This window comes from Sander lucioperca, chromosome 1 (genome assembly GCF_008315115.2).
Source record: "Sander lucioperca isolate FBNREF2018 chromosome 1, SLUC_FBN_1.2, whole genome shotgun sequence".
In the NCBI taxonomy this organism is placed as follows: Eukaryota; Metazoa; Chordata; class Actinopteri; order Perciformes; family Percidae; genus Sander; species Sander lucioperca.
This window is the reverse complement of record NC_050173.1, coordinates 14,733,300-14,752,187: the sequence shown is the minus strand read 5'-3', so window position 1 is coordinate 14,752,187 and position 18,888 is coordinate 14,733,300. Positions and strand designations below refer to the sequence as shown.

The 18,888-nt window shown below is 39.9% G+C and overlaps 1 protein-coding gene across 8 annotated transcripts in view; it reads left to right on the top strand.

Moving 5' to 3' along the window:
• Positions 1 to 13,423: 13,423 nt before the first annotated feature.
• Positions 13,424 to 18,888, top strand: part of pfkpa (phosphofructokinase, platelet a) — a 28,449-nt gene continuing 22,984 nt past the window's right edge. For all 8 annotated transcript variants that reach the window (XM_031304733.2, XM_031304730.2, XM_031304735.2 and 5 more), the window contains exons 1-4: positions 13,424 to 13,707; positions 16,224 to 16,297; positions 17,507 to 17,584; positions 17,875 to 18,064. In XM_031304733.2, the coding sequence (XP_031160593.1) occupies positions 13,614 to 13,707; positions 16,224 to 16,297; positions 17,507 to 17,584; positions 17,875 to 18,064 (436 nt within the window). In that variant the 5' untranslated portion in view covers positions 13,424 to 13,613. The remainder of the gene's footprint in view (positions 13,708 to 16,223; positions 16,298 to 17,506; positions 17,585 to 17,874; positions 18,065 to 18,888) is intronic.

Sequence of the window (18,888 nt, the reverse complement as noted above, 5' to 3'; positions counted from 1 at the left end):
ACTTTAGGCTAAGCTTGGGAAGAAGGGTGTTTCTGTTAAAATCCATTTTTAAAATAAAATACTGCAGAACAGTCATGTAGTTTTGAGTTTTTATGTCAGATCCATCAAATGGTCAAAACTGATGTTAGAAAAGAACCTTTTTGTCCTGTCATCATTTGATCATAACCAATTATGGAGCCAAAAAACATGTACTTACACTCAAACTTTATTGTGCATAAGCTATATTCATCCATGACAATACTTTATCATTCACGGCTTTAACATTTACAGTAGGTGCTTTGATGAGCAGTTACACTTTACAAACTTCTGTGCTTGATATTAACTTGCCTGCCCCGTGGTTCAGCCATGAGGAAGCAGTTCTCCTCCTGGGATGAATAAAGATTGAGCTCCATCCCTTTAGGACACACCATCTGCTTAAATATATCCCAACAAATGGGACCAATCTGAATGACAACCTCCAGCCAATAAACAATCAATTCAAGTCTATATTGCACAAACCTGCTCAAATTGGAACCCAATTCCCCCTGGGATATAGCTAGCCACTGAGCAATGCAATAAGGGACCAAGTTGTTGGTGTCAAATTGCAAGCAGGAAATGTAATTTGACAGAGATGAGGTCCTACTTAAGGGACAGAAAACCGCTGGGAATTGAGACTCTGCCATGAGTGACCTCTGGTGGGAGGGATCGGTTACAATCAGCCTCATAGGTTTCACTAATGCCAGATTATGTATTAGGATTGGGCATCGAGAACCGGTACCAATTTGGAATCGTTTTGAAAAAAAAAATTATTGGAATCGTCTGGAAAATTTGGCTTGTGTCCGAAATTGCATACTCTGCACTACATATTCAATATGTATACTATTGTTCAACATCCTTTTATGTAAATAAACAGTAGTGTGTATCTTTTTGGATGCACTAAACTGTAATTTTCAATGACACTTCCTGAGAGCCTCCTTGCCGTTGAAGACGCGTAACTATGTTAACCCCTGCTGACCTCCGCTCTAGCGGCATCGCCAGATAATTCTTAAATTACTGAAAGAGGTGAATAACTAGACCAGCAGTCCTTTAAAATATGTAGAAATGTAAATTAGAGTGTTATTGACGTTACAGAGCTCCTTGGTCTCTGTCCGTTATGATTGTTGTCGTTACTACCACATTGCATTGTGGGATATTTATACCGCCGTAGTGCCCAGTATTGCGTACTTTAACATTTTACCAGAAATAGTATGCAATTTGTGTACTATTGGTTTCATACTAAGGTTTCGGACATACAAAAAAAATCTCACATACTGTTTTAGCCTACTTAATAGCATGTTAGTATGGAATTTCGGACACAGCCTTGGTTTCGAATCTGATCATCGGTTCCAAATGAAATGCCATGGAGCACAGTAAGCGGCGCTCTAGTGTATTATTACTTTGTTGGAAAAGCCCGGTAAAACTGTAAATTACAGAAAACTGTTATTTCACCTATGTGAAATAAGCAACCCGTTTCAACCCATGAACCGTTTCAAATCCACCCCTTAAAGAATTGGAATCGATAAGAACTTGAATCGAATGGAAGAATCGGAATTCGAATCAGAATTGCTCAAATCAAACCGATGCCCAATTAGGATTAGATGCTATGTTGGTACTTCAGTTGCTGATATATCACCTATCAGATGATCAGCATTGTTCAGCTTTCAAACGGTATAATGAAGGGTCTTCTCTGCCATATTGTAGAAGAAGACTATATAATACTACAGTCTTTAGCCATGCAATTTGCGTGGCTCTATGTATGGCAATGGATGATGTATTGGATGGATGAACTCTGTGGACTTTTCCTCTAGCGTCACTATGATGGGTAGCACTTGAATTGTGTCTTTTTTTAAATTCTTTAATCATCCAAACAGAAATTGGAAAGGGACAGAGCAGCAGCAATAACTGATCTGAATTGAGTGAAAAATTTAACAATAACTTTTGTTTGAAAAAATGTCCAGTCTAAAAATGAATAATTTGTGTAAAAGTAGGCTATTATTTTGAATCCTATATTGTTTAGGGCTTATAAATTCAAAACTCATTAGCTGCTCCATACTTGACAGACATTTGTTTACACACTTTTTTTTATCATTTTACACTTAATTTGAGGTTTAGTTGTGCTCCCTTTACAAATTATGTTCATGTTCAATGCGCATTTGACCAACTGATACAGCGACATAACACAACATCTGCAGTTAATGAGAACTTTCCATTTGCTGTTATTAATGCCCAGGGTCTTGCAGGTCCGCCTTGGAAAAAAAAAAAAAATCAAACAACGTAAAAGAAGTGCATCATTTTACTTCATAGTTAGTTAGTTAGTTTTTGACCAAATACCTCGATATTGAGGCGATATTGCAGGGTTGACTTTTGTGACAGTGTCAAGGTGGAGATGAGGCTTGGACCCAAATGCAGTTCAACAAGATTTACTCCAACCAGGAAAAACACTTACAATGAATCGTCCACAGGGAAGCACACAACACGACATGAACCACACCAACAGAAAGGAATACTCCCACGAGACACAAAGGGAAACACAGAGACTAAATACACAAAGTAAATGAGGAAACAAGCAACAGGTGACACTAGGCTGGGAAACAGGTGAAACACATTAGGGCTGGGAGAACAATCAAAAAAGGCGGGAAACACAAGACAGGAAGTAACAAGGGAGACAAGACAGACTTCAAAATAAAACAGGAAACAGAGCAAAACAGAAAAACAAGACTACCACAATAAGACAGAACACGGAACAAAATACCAAAACCATGACACACAACTCTATTTAGTGTACAGGTAGCATGTGAAAACAACTCGGATGGCAACTCGCCAGCCAGTAGAGCTCTGTCTGGGCGGTTTACATCTCTGTACATGAGAGATAATACTGGTGTTTCTCGCACCTTTCTAAAGTCGATAGTTTAATTGCTGCTTAGAAATGCTACCTGTCACTTAATGCTGTGATGGATATTTACAGTGGGCTATAATCATGTAAATGTGCATGCATTATGTTGCTGCTGCAGAAATAAATAATAAAGTTCCATTCATTTGTCACACGGATAAAAATGTCCTCAGCATATACCACTTAGTTTGATACTGTTCTCAGATGGCACACTGTGCTGTAGCAGATGACATACTTTAACAGAAATAGAGCTTTCATGTTATGTGAAGCAAAAAAGCTGAAGGCAAAAAAATGAGGAGCACAGATGAAATAAAAAAAAAAGAAATGAAGAGGCTCTACTGGAGTTCCCAGCTGGCAGAGCCATTTCTGCTGTTTCCAGCAAAGCCATCCTCAGCAACCCCATGGAGTGAAACCATATGATTGCTGTAAACGCCGGAGGGGAAGGACGCTCGCTAATGTAAAGCAAGCAATTCCCTTCCCCAGAAGTTAGAGATTAAAAAAAGAAGCACAAGCCAGGGTGAAGATGCATTTGAGGATAAGGGAGAACTTTAACAATCTTTTACATTTGTCATTAGATTCTTTTACTATAACGATGCACACGTTATTTTTGACACAATGTTGTACTTAAAGTGGCTATATGTAACTTTCAGTTTGTGTTGATTCCAGCAGCCGCTTTGGACAAAGGCGGTAGTGTTTTTACCACACCTGCTGTCGTAAAGGTCTTTTCTATACGGTGCTGCATTGCCCACTGTTGATTACTGAGTTAGCATTTCGGGGAGGTGATATAGTTGCGATGAATGTTTTGCTCAGACAGGAAATCATTCATTTACAATAAGAGAATAAGTTACAGATGCATCGTTGCATTTCAAGTGTAGCATACGGTAACTTAGCCTACTTTGGATGTATCGTGAGCTAAACCGGGTATCACTGTCACTGTGTCACAAGCCAAAGCATTAAGAGTTTGTTGCAACCAACGTAGTAATAACCTAGATTAATATAGCGCATTTCATGAAACCCAATGACGCTATACACAAGTACTGGGGGACAAGGGAAAAGAAAATAGTAGGCCAACACAAACACGGACTAAAAGGAATAAAATGTCTGCGCAATCCCATAATTGTCTCCATCTGTTAAAAGCCCGACCGAAGTTGACTTGCGTTATCGCCCGTTGCCTTTCACTTTCCCTTTTAGCTTTTAGTTGTTCTTTGTTTAATTTCCTTCTGTTCTGTGATGGTCCTGCCCCAGTATCAGCCATAACTACAGCAGATAACTACTAAAATAACCTAGGCTTATATAAAGAAATCTCCTGCTGCTACCTTTTACCTGGCTCAGCTGGCTGGATACACTAACACAGGCTTTTCGGTGTTACAAAGAAATCTGTGACCCTTCACATTTTGTGACTTTGCGCGAAAAATCGGACCAGGCAGAGGCATTAATAATAACTATATAAAACTAGCGTTCTTTTCACTGTTAGTCTCGTTTGCTGTTACAGGTCATTTATGATCATCAGATGGAACATTACACAGTTTCATAAACATTAAAAAATTATATAGTCACTTTAAGGATGGCGTGTAAGAGACCAGTATTAAAGGGGAAGTGCATGTTTTCTTCTTAAAGGGTCAGGCAGGTCAGGGAATAAGGCTTGAAACTCTAGGGCTGAAAATGAGTCCAACTCCGGCCCTGTATCCATATACAGTATGAGTAAGACTTCCTCTAGATATTCCAAATGAATAATGAAGCCAGGAAAGGTTTACTGTGGTAGGTCCTCTGTCCGATTAAGACTGGACAAACTGCTCCCAGCTCATCAGAGAAATAAAAGCAGCCATGGTGGTAAGTACTCAAATCAAAGGATGACAGTGAAATAAAATTATGATTACACTCCAGGTGTACTGAATTTCCCTTTTCAGAATTTGAATCTGAGGAAAAAGTGAATTATTTTACCACTAATTTAATTGTTTAAAAAAATGTCATGTCTTTATGTGCCCATGAACACCTTGAAAGTTATATAAGTTATATATATATATAAAGTTATATATACTGCTCATGCACACACATTCATTCTCCCTTGTCGGGGAAGGGGCTTAGGAGAACGTTTTGGGCTTTAGCGGAAAAGGGGGAGGGACTGAGAAGTTGTTGATGTTCAAATTTTGTTGGCTAAGTCCTTGATCTTCCCAATCCTACCTACAGCACCTTTAAATGTCTTTGTGCCTGTGATTTGTTCTTCACGCCACTGGATGGAGACAGTGAGACAACATCTAAATTGAATACTGATATCAGATTAATTGCATGTTTCATGTTTGTCAGGGGGGATTTTGAGCAAATTCACTGTATAGCCTAATAAGGAAATAAGGCCAAAGCTAGGACCACAGCAGATCTTGCCATGCACCAACAAAAATCACTGGTTGGCTCCCTGAATATCTTATATTCAGCCAAAGGGTTTTAGGCCTAACTGTATTAAGACCACGTCCTCATCATAACTCATAGTGAAAGGCTACAGTGGGTTGTTTCAGTGATGCAATTTAAAATAGAGTTTGATGAATTGTGACCATCTTGCAAAAAACATCATAAGGAAATCAACAAAAAGCCAATTGAAATTTCAGAAGGTGTCAAGCTGTGTTTTCAAACTACATCTATGGGTGCAGACTGGGAAATGGTAAGTGAAGAGGATATATTTTCTGATACATGTGGGCAAACTGCATCACACAATTGTTCAAGAATACAAAATAAAGACGAGAAAAAGAGAATTAACATCACACAGTCAAAACACATGAATACAGATATGCACCAAAAAAAAAAACATATACTTAGCCCTACTCAACACGCCCAAGGTAAATTATATTGAGTAATTATAATTATTATTACGAACAATCTTTTTATAAAGCACTTTTCTATGATCAATTGATGAAGGTTCCGTCAGGCTGTGATAATTACTCCTATGTTGCGTATTCATTCATTTTGAGCCACTTAGCCTAATCGTTACATTATTACGCTGTCATATAGGCTACTGATGTAACAGTATGGCTACTACATTGCATCATTGTTTCTCTCTGGAACTTTTACATTTAACTTGTTGCAGGGTGTTGTGGCCTTCCAGCTGCTTCCATTAGTCATATGTCGGACTAATTAAGAGTAATTTAGTAAAATAAACTTAGTTTAGGCGGGTTTACCCCTCAACAACATCCTTGTCCCTGAAAACTGCGTTCCACACCGGTGTCGTGCCAAGGTACTTATCCCCGCCAGGATTTGTATCCCCTGGTCGCGGGAGCGCGCATAAACTCAGAGCGGAGTTTAACTGCTGCACTTCGAATTCACCTCTTAAATGGAACAAATAGCGGCGTGGAAGACACAACAGGGTTTTCCATAGTAACAAGGGTCTCATTTATCTACATAAATATGTTTATTTGTATGTAACATTATGGAAGAGGTATGACTAACCCTAACCCGTTGAATTTTAAAGCTGATTCACATACTACAGATACTACAATTCCCATTGATGCCCAGCCTGTCCATATCTACCCTGGAGTTATGGAGAAAACCCAGCTCCAACCAAATCAAATCAACATTTTGACAATTCTATTGCTAAAGTGCCTGAATTTGCACTGGCCCAAATGGCCAAATATGGCTACCCGTTGAATTTTAAAGCTGACTCACATACTACAGATACTACAATTCCCATTGATGCCTAGCCTGTCCATATCTACCCTGGAGTTATGGAGAAAACCCAGCTCCAACCAAATCAAACCAAATCAACATTTTGACAATTCTATTGCTAAAGTGCCTGAATTTGGACTGGCCCCAAATGGCCAAATATGGCTCCCCGTTGAATTTTAAAGCTGATTCACATACTACAGATACTACAATTCCCATTGATGCCCAGCCTGTCCATATCTACCCTGGAGTTATGGAGAATACCCATCTCCAACCAAATCAAATCAAATCAACATTTTGACAATTCTATTGCTAAAGTGCCTGACTTTACACTGGCCCCAAATGGCCAAATATGGCTGCCTGTTGAATTTTAAAGCTGATTCACATAAAACAGATACTACAATTCCCATTGATGCCCAGCCTGTCCATATCTACCCTGGAGTTATGGAGAAAACCCAGCTCCAACCAAATCAACATTTTGACAATGCTATTGCTAAAGTGCCTGACTTTGCACTGGCCCCAAATGGCCAAATATGGGTTCCCGTAGAATTTGAAACCTGATTCGCATACGTCAGCTCTTCAAGTTTGTAGAGATGCCCAACACGTCCATATCTACTGTTGAATTATGGAGAAAAGCCAGAAAATTCCAGAAAAAAGCCAAGTCAAACAAATCTAGATTTCGGCAATTATGTTGCTAATTCTCCTGACCTTGCCCTGTCCCCAAACGGACAAATATGGGTTCCCGTTGAATTTGAAACCTGATTCGCATACGTCAGCTCTTTACGTTTGTAGAGATGCCCAACATGTTCATATCTACTGTGGAATTATGGAGAAAAGCCAGAAAAAGCCAACTCAAACAAATCCAGATTTTGACAATTATGTTGCTAAACCTCCTGACTTTGCACTGTCCCCAAACGGCCAAATATGGGTTCCCATTGAATTTGAAACCTGAGTCGCATACTACAGCTCTTCACGTTTGTATGGATGCCCAACATGTCCATATCTACTGTGGAATTATTGAGAAATGCCAGAAAAAAGCCAAGTAAAAAAAATCCAGATTTCGACAATTATGTTGCTAAACCTCCTGACTTTGCGTTGTCCCCAAACGGCCAAATATGGGCTCCCGTTGAATTTGAAACCTGATTCGCATATGTAAGATCTTCACGTTTGTAGAGATGCCTAACATGTCCATATATACTGTGGAATTATGGAGAAAAGCCAGAAAATTCCAGAAAAAAGCCAAGTCAAATAGATCCAGATTTCGACAATTATGTTGCTAAACCTCCTAACTTTGCTCTGTCCCCAAACGGCCAAATATGGGTTCCCGTTGAATTTGAAAACTGATTCGCATACGTCAGCTCTTCACGTTTGTAGAGATGCCCAACATGTCCATATATACTGTGGAATTATGGAGAAAAGCCAGAAAATTCCAGAAAAAAGCCAACTCAAACAAATCCAGATGTCGACAATTATGTTGCTAAACCTCCTGACTTTGCGTTGTCCCCAAACGGCCAAATATGGGTTCCCGTTGAATTTGAACCCTGACTCGCATACGTCAGCTCTTCAGGTTTGTAGAGATGCCCAACATGTCCATATCTACTGTGGAATTACGGAGAAAATGCAGAAAAAAGCCAACTCATACAAATCCAGATTTTGACAATTATGTTGCTAAACCTCCTGACTTTGCGCTGTCCCCAAACGGTCAAATATGGGTTCCCGTTGAATTTGAAACCTGATTAGCATATGTCAGCTCTTCACGTTTGTAGAGATGCCCAACATGTCCATATCTACTGTGGAATCATGGAGAAAAGCCAGAAAATTCCAGAAAAAAGCCAACTCAAACACATCCAGATTTCGGCAATTATGTTGCTAAACCTCCTGACTTTGCGCTGTCCCCATACGGCCAAATATGGGTTCCCATTGAATTTGAAACCTGAGTCGCATACTACAGCTCTTCACGTTTGTATGGATGCCCAACATGTCCATATCTACTGTGGAATTATGGAGAAAAGCCAGAAAATTTCAGAAAAAAGCCAAGTCAAACAAATCCAGACTTCGGCAATTATGTTGCTAAACCTCCAGACTTTGCAATGTCCCCAAACGGCCAAATATGGGTTCCCACTAAATTTAAAACCTGATTCGCATACTACAGCTCTTCACGTTTCTAGGGATGCCCAACATGTCCATATCTACTGTGGAATTATGGAGAAAAGCCAGAAAAAAGCCAACTCAAACAAATCCAGATTTCGACAATTATGTTGCTAAACCTCCTGACCTTGCTCTGTCCCCAAACGGACAAATATGGGTTCCCGTTGAATTTAAAACTGATCCCAATACTACAGCTCTTCGCATTTGAAGGGATGCCCAACATGTCCATATCTACTGTGGAATTATTGAGAAAGGTCAGAAAAAAGCCAACTCAAACAAATCCAGATTTCGACAATTATGTTGCTAAACCTCCTGACTTTGCGCTGTCCCCATACGGCCAAATATGGGTTCCCATTGAATTTTAAACCTGATTCGCATACTACAGCCCTTCACGTTTGTAGCAATGCCCAACATGTCCATATCTACTGTGGAATTATGGAGAAAAGCTAGAAAAAAGCCAACTCAAACAAATCCAGATTTCGACAATTATGTTACTAAACCTCCTGACTTTGCGCTGTCCCCAAACGGCCAGATATGGGCTCCCGTTGAATTTGAAACCTGATTCGCATACTAGAGCTCTTCATGTTTGTAGGGATGCCCAACATGTCCATATCTACTGTGGAATTATGGAGAAAAGCCAGAAAAAAGCCAACTCAAACAAATCCAGATTTCGGCTATTATGTTACATAGGGGATACACATTATATCAAGTTTTTTTTCACCTGATATAATGTGTATCCCCTCCCCTAACATGCAAAGGGTCTGTCCTGTTGTCATGTGTGTTATTTTCTGTCTTTACCAGGTCACAATAAACAACATGAGATAATGTGGAGATGTCTGCATTTTTTCTAGCAAAAGTTACATAGTGGATACAGAAAATATCAGGCCATTTTTCACCTGCTATAATGTTTATCCCTTCCCCTAACATGCAAAGGGTCTGTCCTGTCATCATGTGTCTTATTTTCTGTGTCTACCAGGTCACAATAAACAACCTGAGATAATATGGAGATGTCTGCTCTTTTCTAGTAAAAGTTACATAGGGGATACACAAAATATCTGGCCGTATTTCACCTGACATAATGTGTATCCCCTCCCCTAACATGCAAAGGGTCTGTCATCATGTGTGTTATTTTCTGACTTTACCAGGTCACAATAAACAACCTGAGAGAATATGGAGATGTCTGCTGTTTTCTAGCACAAGTTACATATGGGATACACAAAATATCAGGCTGTTTTTCACCTGCTATAATGTGTATCCCCTCCCCTAACATGCAAAGAGTCTGTCCTGTCATCATGTGTGTTATTTTCTGTGTCTACCAGGTCACAATAAACAACCTGAGATAATATGGAGACATCTGCTGTTTTCTAGCAAAAGTTACATAGGGGATACATAAAATATCAGGCCGTTTTTCACCTGATATAATGTGTATCCCCTCCCCTAACATGCAAAGCGTCTGTCATCATGTGTGTTATTTTCTGACTTTACCAGGTCAAAATAAACAACATGAGATAATATGGAGATGTCTGCTCTTTTCTAGCAAAAGTTACATAGTGGATACACATTATATCAGGCTGTGTTTCACTTGATATAATGTGTATCCCCTCCCCTAACATGCAGAGGGTCTGTTCTCTCATCATGTGTGCTATTTTCTGTCTTTACCAGGTCACAATAAACAAACTGAGATAATGTGGAGAGGTCTGCAGTTTTCTAGCAATAGTTACAGAGGGGATAAACATTATATTAGGCTGTTTTTCACCTGCTATAATGTGTATCCCCTTCCCTAACATGCAAACGGTCTGTCCTGTCATCATGTGTGTTATTTTCTGTCTTTACCAGGTCACAATAAACAACCTGAGAGAATATGGAGATGTCTGCTGTTTTCTAGCACAAGTTACATATGGGATACACAAAACATCAGGCCGTTTTTCACCTGCTATAATGTGTATCCCCTCCCCTAACATGCGAAGGGCCTGTCATCATGTGTGTTATTTTCTGACTTTACCAGGTCACAATAAACAACCTGAGATAATATGGAGATGTCTGCTCTTTACAAGCAAAAGTTACATAGGTGATACACTAAACATCAGGCCGTTTTTCACCCCAATATGAATGTGTATCCCCTCCCCTAACATGCAAAGGGTCGGTCATCATGTGTGTTATTTTCTGACTTTACCAGGTCACAATAAACAAACTGAGATAATATGGAGATGGCTGCAGTTTTCTAGCAATAGTTACAGAGGGGATACACAAAATATCTGACGGTTTTTCACCTGATATAATGTGTATCCCCTCCCCTAACATGCAAAGGGTCTGTCCTGTCATCATGTGTGTTATTTTCTGTGTTTACCAGGCCAAAGTGAACAACCTGAGATAATATGGAGATTTCTGCGGTTTTCTAGTAAAAGTTACATAGGGGATACACATTATATCAGGCTGTTTTTCTCCTGATATGTGTATCCCCTAACCTAACATGCAAAGGGTCTGTTCGTCCTCATGTGTGTTATTTATTTTGTTTTATCTGTAATGTAATGTCTATCTGTAATGTCTATCTGTAATGTAATGTCTGTAATGTCTATCTGTAATGTAATGTCTATCTGTAACGTATATCTATAATGTAATGTCTGTAATGTCTATCTGTAATGTAATGTCTGTAATGGAATGTCTGTCTGTAATGTCTATCTGTAATGTAATGTCTGTTATGTCTATCTGCAATGTAACGTCTGTAATGTATATCTGTAATGTAATGTCTGTAATGTATATCTGTAATGTAATGTCTGTAATGTAATGTTTGTAATGGAATGTCTGTAATGTCTATCTGTAATGTAATGTATGTAATGTAATGTCTGTAATGTCTATCTGTAATGTAATGTCTGTCATGTAATGTCTGTCTGTAATGTGATGTCTGTAATGTAGTGTCTGTATTGTAATGTCCGTGATGTCTATCCGTTGTAATGTCTGTAATGTCTATCTGTAATGTAATGTCTGCAATGTCTATCTGTAATTATCTGTAATGTCTATCTGTAATGTCTGCAATCTAATGTCTGTAATGTCTATCTGTAATGTAATGTCTATAATATAATGTCTGTAATGTGTGGTGGAAGTTTTTCGATGCAGCAGGTGTAGATGTTTTAAAAATAGGTGAAACAAAATAAGGACAGTCGAAGACTAAACCAAGTTAGGTTTTTTGTATTTTATTAAGTATATTTGCAAATATAGGAGGAACACATTTCACAGAAGGCACGCAGCACAGGTGTGGAAAAGCTCTTCAAATGAGTGAACAGAAACACTGAACTTAAATACATCTTCAGAGTGACAGCACACACGCACTTGGCTTATTATGACTCTACATTTCTCACAGGCAATCTGATACACATGAAGACAATCAAAAAACACAAGAGACATCTTGGAGCCATTTCGCCTCCTTCCCCCTGTACGACTTTCACCCCCCCAGTTGCATCTCAACTGGCATGGGAAAACTAAATGTATCAGGAGAGATAGTTTTAGGGCGACCTTGTAGCCCCTATCTGTTCAGACAAACAGTGCTCACATTATGTTCCAGACTTTGTGATTCTCACTTAGTTAGAATCAGAATCTACATGTGGGAATGAGATAAACTCCCTTTCAGTATTGTAAAATAAACCAAAGCACAAATAAAACATAAGAATATAAGGAATCATGCTTAAATGTAATTTTCGCCATTACAAATGTCTATCTGTAATGTAATGTCTGTAATGTCTAGCTGTAATGTAATGTCTAATGTCTATCTGTAATGTAATGTATGTGATGTAATGTCTATCTGTAATATAATGTCTGTAATGGAATGTCTGTAATGTATATCTGTAATGTAATGTCTATAATATAATGTATGTAGTGTCTATCTGTAATGTAATGTCTGTAATGTCTATCTGTAATGTAATGTCTGTAATGTATGTCTGTAATGTAATGTCTGTCATGTAATGTATGTAATGTCTGTCTGTAATGTAATGTCTGTAATGTCTATCTGTAATGTCTGTAATGTAATGTCTGTAATGTAATGTCTGTAACGTAATGCATGTAATGTACCGCTGAATTCCGACACGCAGTCGGACAAAATTTGTCATCAATTTTCATAAAACGGGCCATATTTGACTTCTACATAGTTGATTTCTCACAAAAAAAAGTCTCAGAAGTGAATTTAATGATAAAAAAGCAGATGAACAATGTATACAATTTCTGAGATCTGCGCAACCTATTCAGAAGAATACCTGATCTCAGATGAGTGGTGTAGCCTATGTAAATGTTGGGGCGTGACAAAGATAGAGACTAGAGCCAAATAAGGTACAGCCACATAGTTGATGTCAACTATGAGCTTCGCTGAGTTGCCCGTTTTCAGAAGCAGTTCAAATTGTGAGATTTGCAGAGGAAAGAGGTGTCAATGGGATTTTGAGGTTGTATGTCCTATTTACCCACCAAACTGTCGTTATTCAACTATGACAAGGTAAAATCGGTTTTGCATTCTATCACCCCTTTAAACTCCGTGAGTGCACGCGCGCTCCCGCGGCCAGGGGATACAAGGATACAAATCCTGGTGGGGATAAGTACCTTGACACGACACCGGCATCCTCCCACTGTCTGCTCCGCCCACATATCATCTACATTTCCTCCAATTGGTTTCAAATCAAAGGAGGAACTCCTAAATCGAGATCTGGTTGGCTCACAGCGATGTCAATCACTCTTCCCACGGTCAGTCTTTGCAAATCGACGAATAGATGCGGAACAGGGAAAAGGAGAGCATAGCGGCCTGGCAAAAATAGGTAGAGGTGGTGGACGTGTGTTGCCCTTCATCATTTTAGCACAATTTTATACTCTTGCGGTCCCGTTGTATTATTTTATCGAATTGGACTGGGAAATACAGTAAACCGCTGTGAAAATGGCGCAGCCAGACGGCAAGAAAATATTCTTTGAGAACCTGTCGGGAGCGGGGAAAGCCATCGCAGTGCTGACGAGCGGAGGGGATGCTCAAGGTAAACTCTCGGATTGACAGTTTCCCAGATAATGTAACGTTATTAGTGTGCCAGTGAGGACAGGCCCGTAGAGGGCAAAAATACACGTCTTCAACTGGGTGATGCACTGTACTGTTAGTAAAGTGGCTACGCTTCTCTTATTATAGTGTAAGAAACATTGTACAGCAGCAAAAGTATAACAGTGAATAAGGTTACGACCATTCAGTCAGGAAGCCCGCCAGTTAGCATCATGGATGTATTATAGTTAGCATGCTAACATAACATTTCTTGCTAACTGGCTAACAGCATCATCCTCTGCCATTGATTTGGGGACATATTTGTCGCTAAGCACAGTGACAGCAGTTAAGAGAGCTGTCAAGGTCGAGCCAAGCCGTGTCGCTTTTTCTTATTCACAGACATAGTGCAGCATAACTGACGAGTTAAGGTTACAATTTAATTAACTTGTTCTAATTAATTTATGAAGCAGTGGCTGCTATAAAAGTGCAGACCACTGCATTGCGGGTTGTGCTGTTAGGCTACTAACAAGCAGGGACTGACAAGAGGGACACTGCAAAAAATAGCATCCTTAACATGTAGGCTATATTTTCAGTGAGATGAGACATGAGGTTGTGGTTAGTTAGCAGCCACAGTAGGTGCCTGTGGTGGGGTGCCTGTATCCTGTCTACGTGATGAGTTGCACAGCTACATCAAATATCCTTTATACTAAACCGTCTCTGGTTACATCTCTGCTAACGTTACGTCTCTCCCACTCGGGCGTCATAGAGGAAACCCTGGTCACGTGCTCACCGGCTCGTCTCCTCATTTGACTGAAACACTAGTTATAATCAATTTTTTACAGTCAGTGGTTATAATACACACTTTCTACCACTATATAAAAGGTACTACATTTTCATAGTAATTTGGGTTAGCATAAGACTGTAGTAGTAATGGCTACTGCAACTTAATGCTAAAAACCAATATCGTTTTTTCAGTTCAAGCTCTGCTATGAATTTTGAAGGCAGAAACTAAGTTATTAAATGAAAGCTACCAGTAACCAGTAGGCCTTTTTTGTGGCAATATGATATTTTAATAATACAATTTTAGAACAAACAGTGCAGCAGAATTTAGTGTAACATGTTGAAGCATTTAAGATGTTGTGGCATACATTTTTCTTCTGTGAAAAAGGCTGTAGGTGGTCAACCTGGAGACGTTGTTTTAGCTTGCACTCTACTTTCTGCAGCACTGCCGTTTTATACGCTTTACTGTAATTGCCAGCCACGTTATGGACAATATAGCACTCTTTGGCTCAGGATTAAAAAAAATAAAAAATCAATCTTTGGTGGGTGGCTTTAGAATTGGAATTCACTATTAGCAGCCTACACATTAACACACACAGGAAGAAAAAAGCATGGAGTTGGCCCCAGAGCCAAACCAATGAGGCAGTGGCATGCATGACAGGAACTGAATGTCAGTGTCAGAGGGCATTGTGTAGCCTTGGCTTGGTCTTTCACTCACTCTGCATGAGAATAGTGGCAGTTATGCAGAATGAGAACTTAAGACTTTTAGCTTTGATAAAAACCTCTAAGCTGGACAAGAAACATGAAAGATAATTTTTTGGATAATCTTAAAATTGTATCTACTGTATGTCGTATTTACTTTCTTACTTGCATTCGTTGTGTGTATGTTTATCAATCCCTAAACCTTTTCTGTCTTCTCTAACTGTGATTAAACTAGGCTGTTTATTTGAACATAGTTATGTAATATATAATAAAACAGTAGGTAACTGGCTGTTACACTAACAGTATGGTGAATAGTTGGTCCCTTTCTAATGCTTATGGGTGCTTTGTTTTGTGACTGTAGGAATGTAGGAAAAAAACACTAATTTCTCAAGGAGTTTTACTTCGCAGTATAGTTTACCATATACTGTACATTTCACTTAGTCTTTTTTTCTTTGCTGTCTTCTCCACTGCCCCACTAACGTAAACCTTTGTGTTGCTTAGTAACAACACTGCTTGGCTGCCATTAGATCTGTATTGTTTACCGGTTTGTGCAGAGAAAGGAAACTCAGTCCTTTCTTCTGTTGTTTATATCTCCTGCAGTCGTCAGCCAAGTTCCTGTCTGCCTGCTGTGGGTAAAGCATTATCGCCACTGTCAGTGTTTAAGCTAACCTGTCATTGACATTCAAGTTCACTTGGACTAACCACAAAGTAACTGAGAGGCTGTAGGAGGAGCTGGGAAACTGACTGACCAAAAATGGCAGTATGCTGTGGTGAAAAAAAATGTGGCCCAAGCCACAGACAAGTTTAAACACAGATAGATTCCAAACACACACCCACACATTTATATAACATAAATACTAAGAGAGGGAATTAAAGTTCTGCTGCTGCCGTTCTTTATGACAGAGATAAAATTGGTATCCATGCAGCACCGTGTTTTCCTTCTTTAAAGTTTAACTATTTACTCTGCTCATCACTGCAGTGTTGTACAAAGTTGTTTTGCTAAGATTACTTAAAAAGGTATTCTTTATTGTTTTTCAGGGATGAATGCTGCCGTACGTGCCGTGGTTCGCATGGGGTTATATGTGGGAGCAAAAGTTTATTTCATTCATGAGGTGAGCCCACACTTAGTGATGATCATTGTTAAGGCCTTTGACACAGCTCATAGTTTATTTTATACAATAGAAGTGTGCCCGACATAGGAAAACATGACTTGCAGCCACATCACCTTTATATAGTAATACCGGTTTGTTTTAAAAAAAAAAAAATCCACAGGTAAAATGTGTAATTAATTAACTTTTTTTTAACACAGCAGAGGTATAAGACATCCATATTTTAGCAAACTAATGTCAAAGATGTCAGAAGTAGTGACAAGTGTTTCAGATTAATGCATTTAGGGTTGGGTACTGAACTCGGTACTTTTTTGGGTACCGACCGAATTACCTCACGTTAAATCAAACGGTGCCAGGATACAAATACAAGAATGAAAGTTACAGTGTAGTGTAAGAAATTAATAATTATTAGGTTGGTGGTATCGGACAGGTCTGGGAGGGGAGAGGGAGGGGGGTGTTTTATTTTGTGTGGCGTGTAAAATGTTTTAAATAAATAACCAAATGTTCTAAGTAAATAGGATAAATAGGTTTGGAATTATTTTTACAACTGAAATTATTGTTTTGTTATTACAGAGGGAAAGTACCAAAAAAAAGGTACTGTTGGGTACCGGAACCAAATTCCAGGTACTGGTATCGGTCTCGTACCGGAAAAAAGTAAACGGTACCCAACCCTAAATGCATTTAATGAAGGAAGGGCTGCACTTTAGTTGCAAATTGACAACAGTAGGATCCTGGTCTACATCTATGGACACAGGGATGTTTTTTCGCACAGAGCAGATGTTACAGGAGTTTTGGCGAGGGTCCGTGCTCTGCTTGTCCACCCTGGATCCCTGCACATCTGTGTATGTCATGAACCTCCTCGCTCAGTGTGCTGTTACATAACTGACTTGAGGCTTTAGCATATGCCTCGTATGAAACCACCCTCCCACTCAGGTACCACAGTACTCTGGGTTGTTCTCATGCACACTTCTGCATGACAACATATGAGGATGTACACACTTTTAAACCATATTCATTTCTTGATTTTTACAATTTCACTTTGCTATGGTATTGCATTAGGTTGATATATTTATTTAGTTCTGAGTTATGATGAGCTAATGATGCCATTAGGAGTCCACATCACTCCAGCTGTTAGCTTGATGTTGTTTGCAGTATCTGTTTAGTAATCTTAGTTCGTATTTATTTACTGAGATGCTTCATCTTTTTTATCAGGGATATCAGGGTATGGTGGACGGTGGCGAGAACATAAAGGAAGCCACATGGGAGAGTGTCTCCAGCATGCTACAAGTGGTGAGTACTTATCATGGGCAGCAGCCACACATCTAATGCAATAGGGTACTCAAGAGGAACATGCAAATCATGTAGCTAATAGGCAAAGTTGTCTTGTGGTTAAAGAGGTCATTACCTAACATAGCAGTCACTGTGTACTATCAGCAGTGTTTACTCTTGTCAAAGTGTCCTCAAGCAAGACACTACTGCAACAAGTACACAGGGCTTGAGTTGCAAAAAGGAAGCGAAGTGACCTAAAGTCACAGAAAAAGAGTGTAATAGGCTGAAATCTTCACGCTTGTCGTCATCAGGGCGGGACTGTTATCGGCAGTGCCCGCTGTAAAGAGTTTCGCAGCCACGAGGGACGCCTGAAGGCAGCTCACAACTTGGTGCAGCACGGCATCACCAACCTGTGTGTGATTGGTGGAGATGGCAGCCTGACCGGAGCCAACCTCTTTAGGGAGGAATGGAGTGGGCTGCTGGGGGAGTTGGCGGAGCAAGGTACTGAGGAAAGATAAACCTCCTCTTTGCTTTAACCTCATACTATTTTCTTAATTTCAGGTGTGCTCAATCTGCTGCAAACCCAGTAACTGCATGTTGTGCTGTTAGTAGTCTCGCTTTGCCAGACCCTCCTCCACAGCGCTGCGGAGGAGGGTCTGGCTAGTCTACACAGCATTCGGGGATGGGAGAAAAACATGCTCTGGTTTATTGGCATTTCTTTAAACCAATCACAATTAGGGATGTCACGAGAATCGATACCTTCCGGTTCTAAAATTACAAAACCCCGACGATGCACCGTAGGCACCATTAGCGACGATGCCAGTGTTAGCAACATCGTTGCTGCGCGTCTTCCGGCAATGATGGGGGCAGTATACACTTGAGAGTGTTCCAGTCGATACATTCAGAAGAAGGAGGTCACGAAGAAGTGGCCGAAGTCACGTCTTTCTACTTCCGGTACATACGAGAGTCAGCTCTACCCGACCTGAAAAACGGCATGTTCACTGCAAACTCACGGCCCTCTCTTTCCGATTTAGCTACAGCCCCCCTCTCTTGGCTTCAAATAACTCACTGTTGTCGGCTACGGCCACTGAACAGGCTACACGTTGTAAACAACCGTGGCTCGCTTGCCTGCTCCTCCCAAGCCCCCAGGAAGAGCGGCATGTCTAAAAGCCACCATGGGCTTGGCAGATAACGGTGGTACTGCACCCCATGGCCCAGAAAGACTTTTCAATTAGACTTTGCATGGCGAAAGAAACGTCTATATTTCAGCGGATAATTTTTTTGGGGTACATCAACTAACCAGCCCGAACAATTAAAGGGTCCTT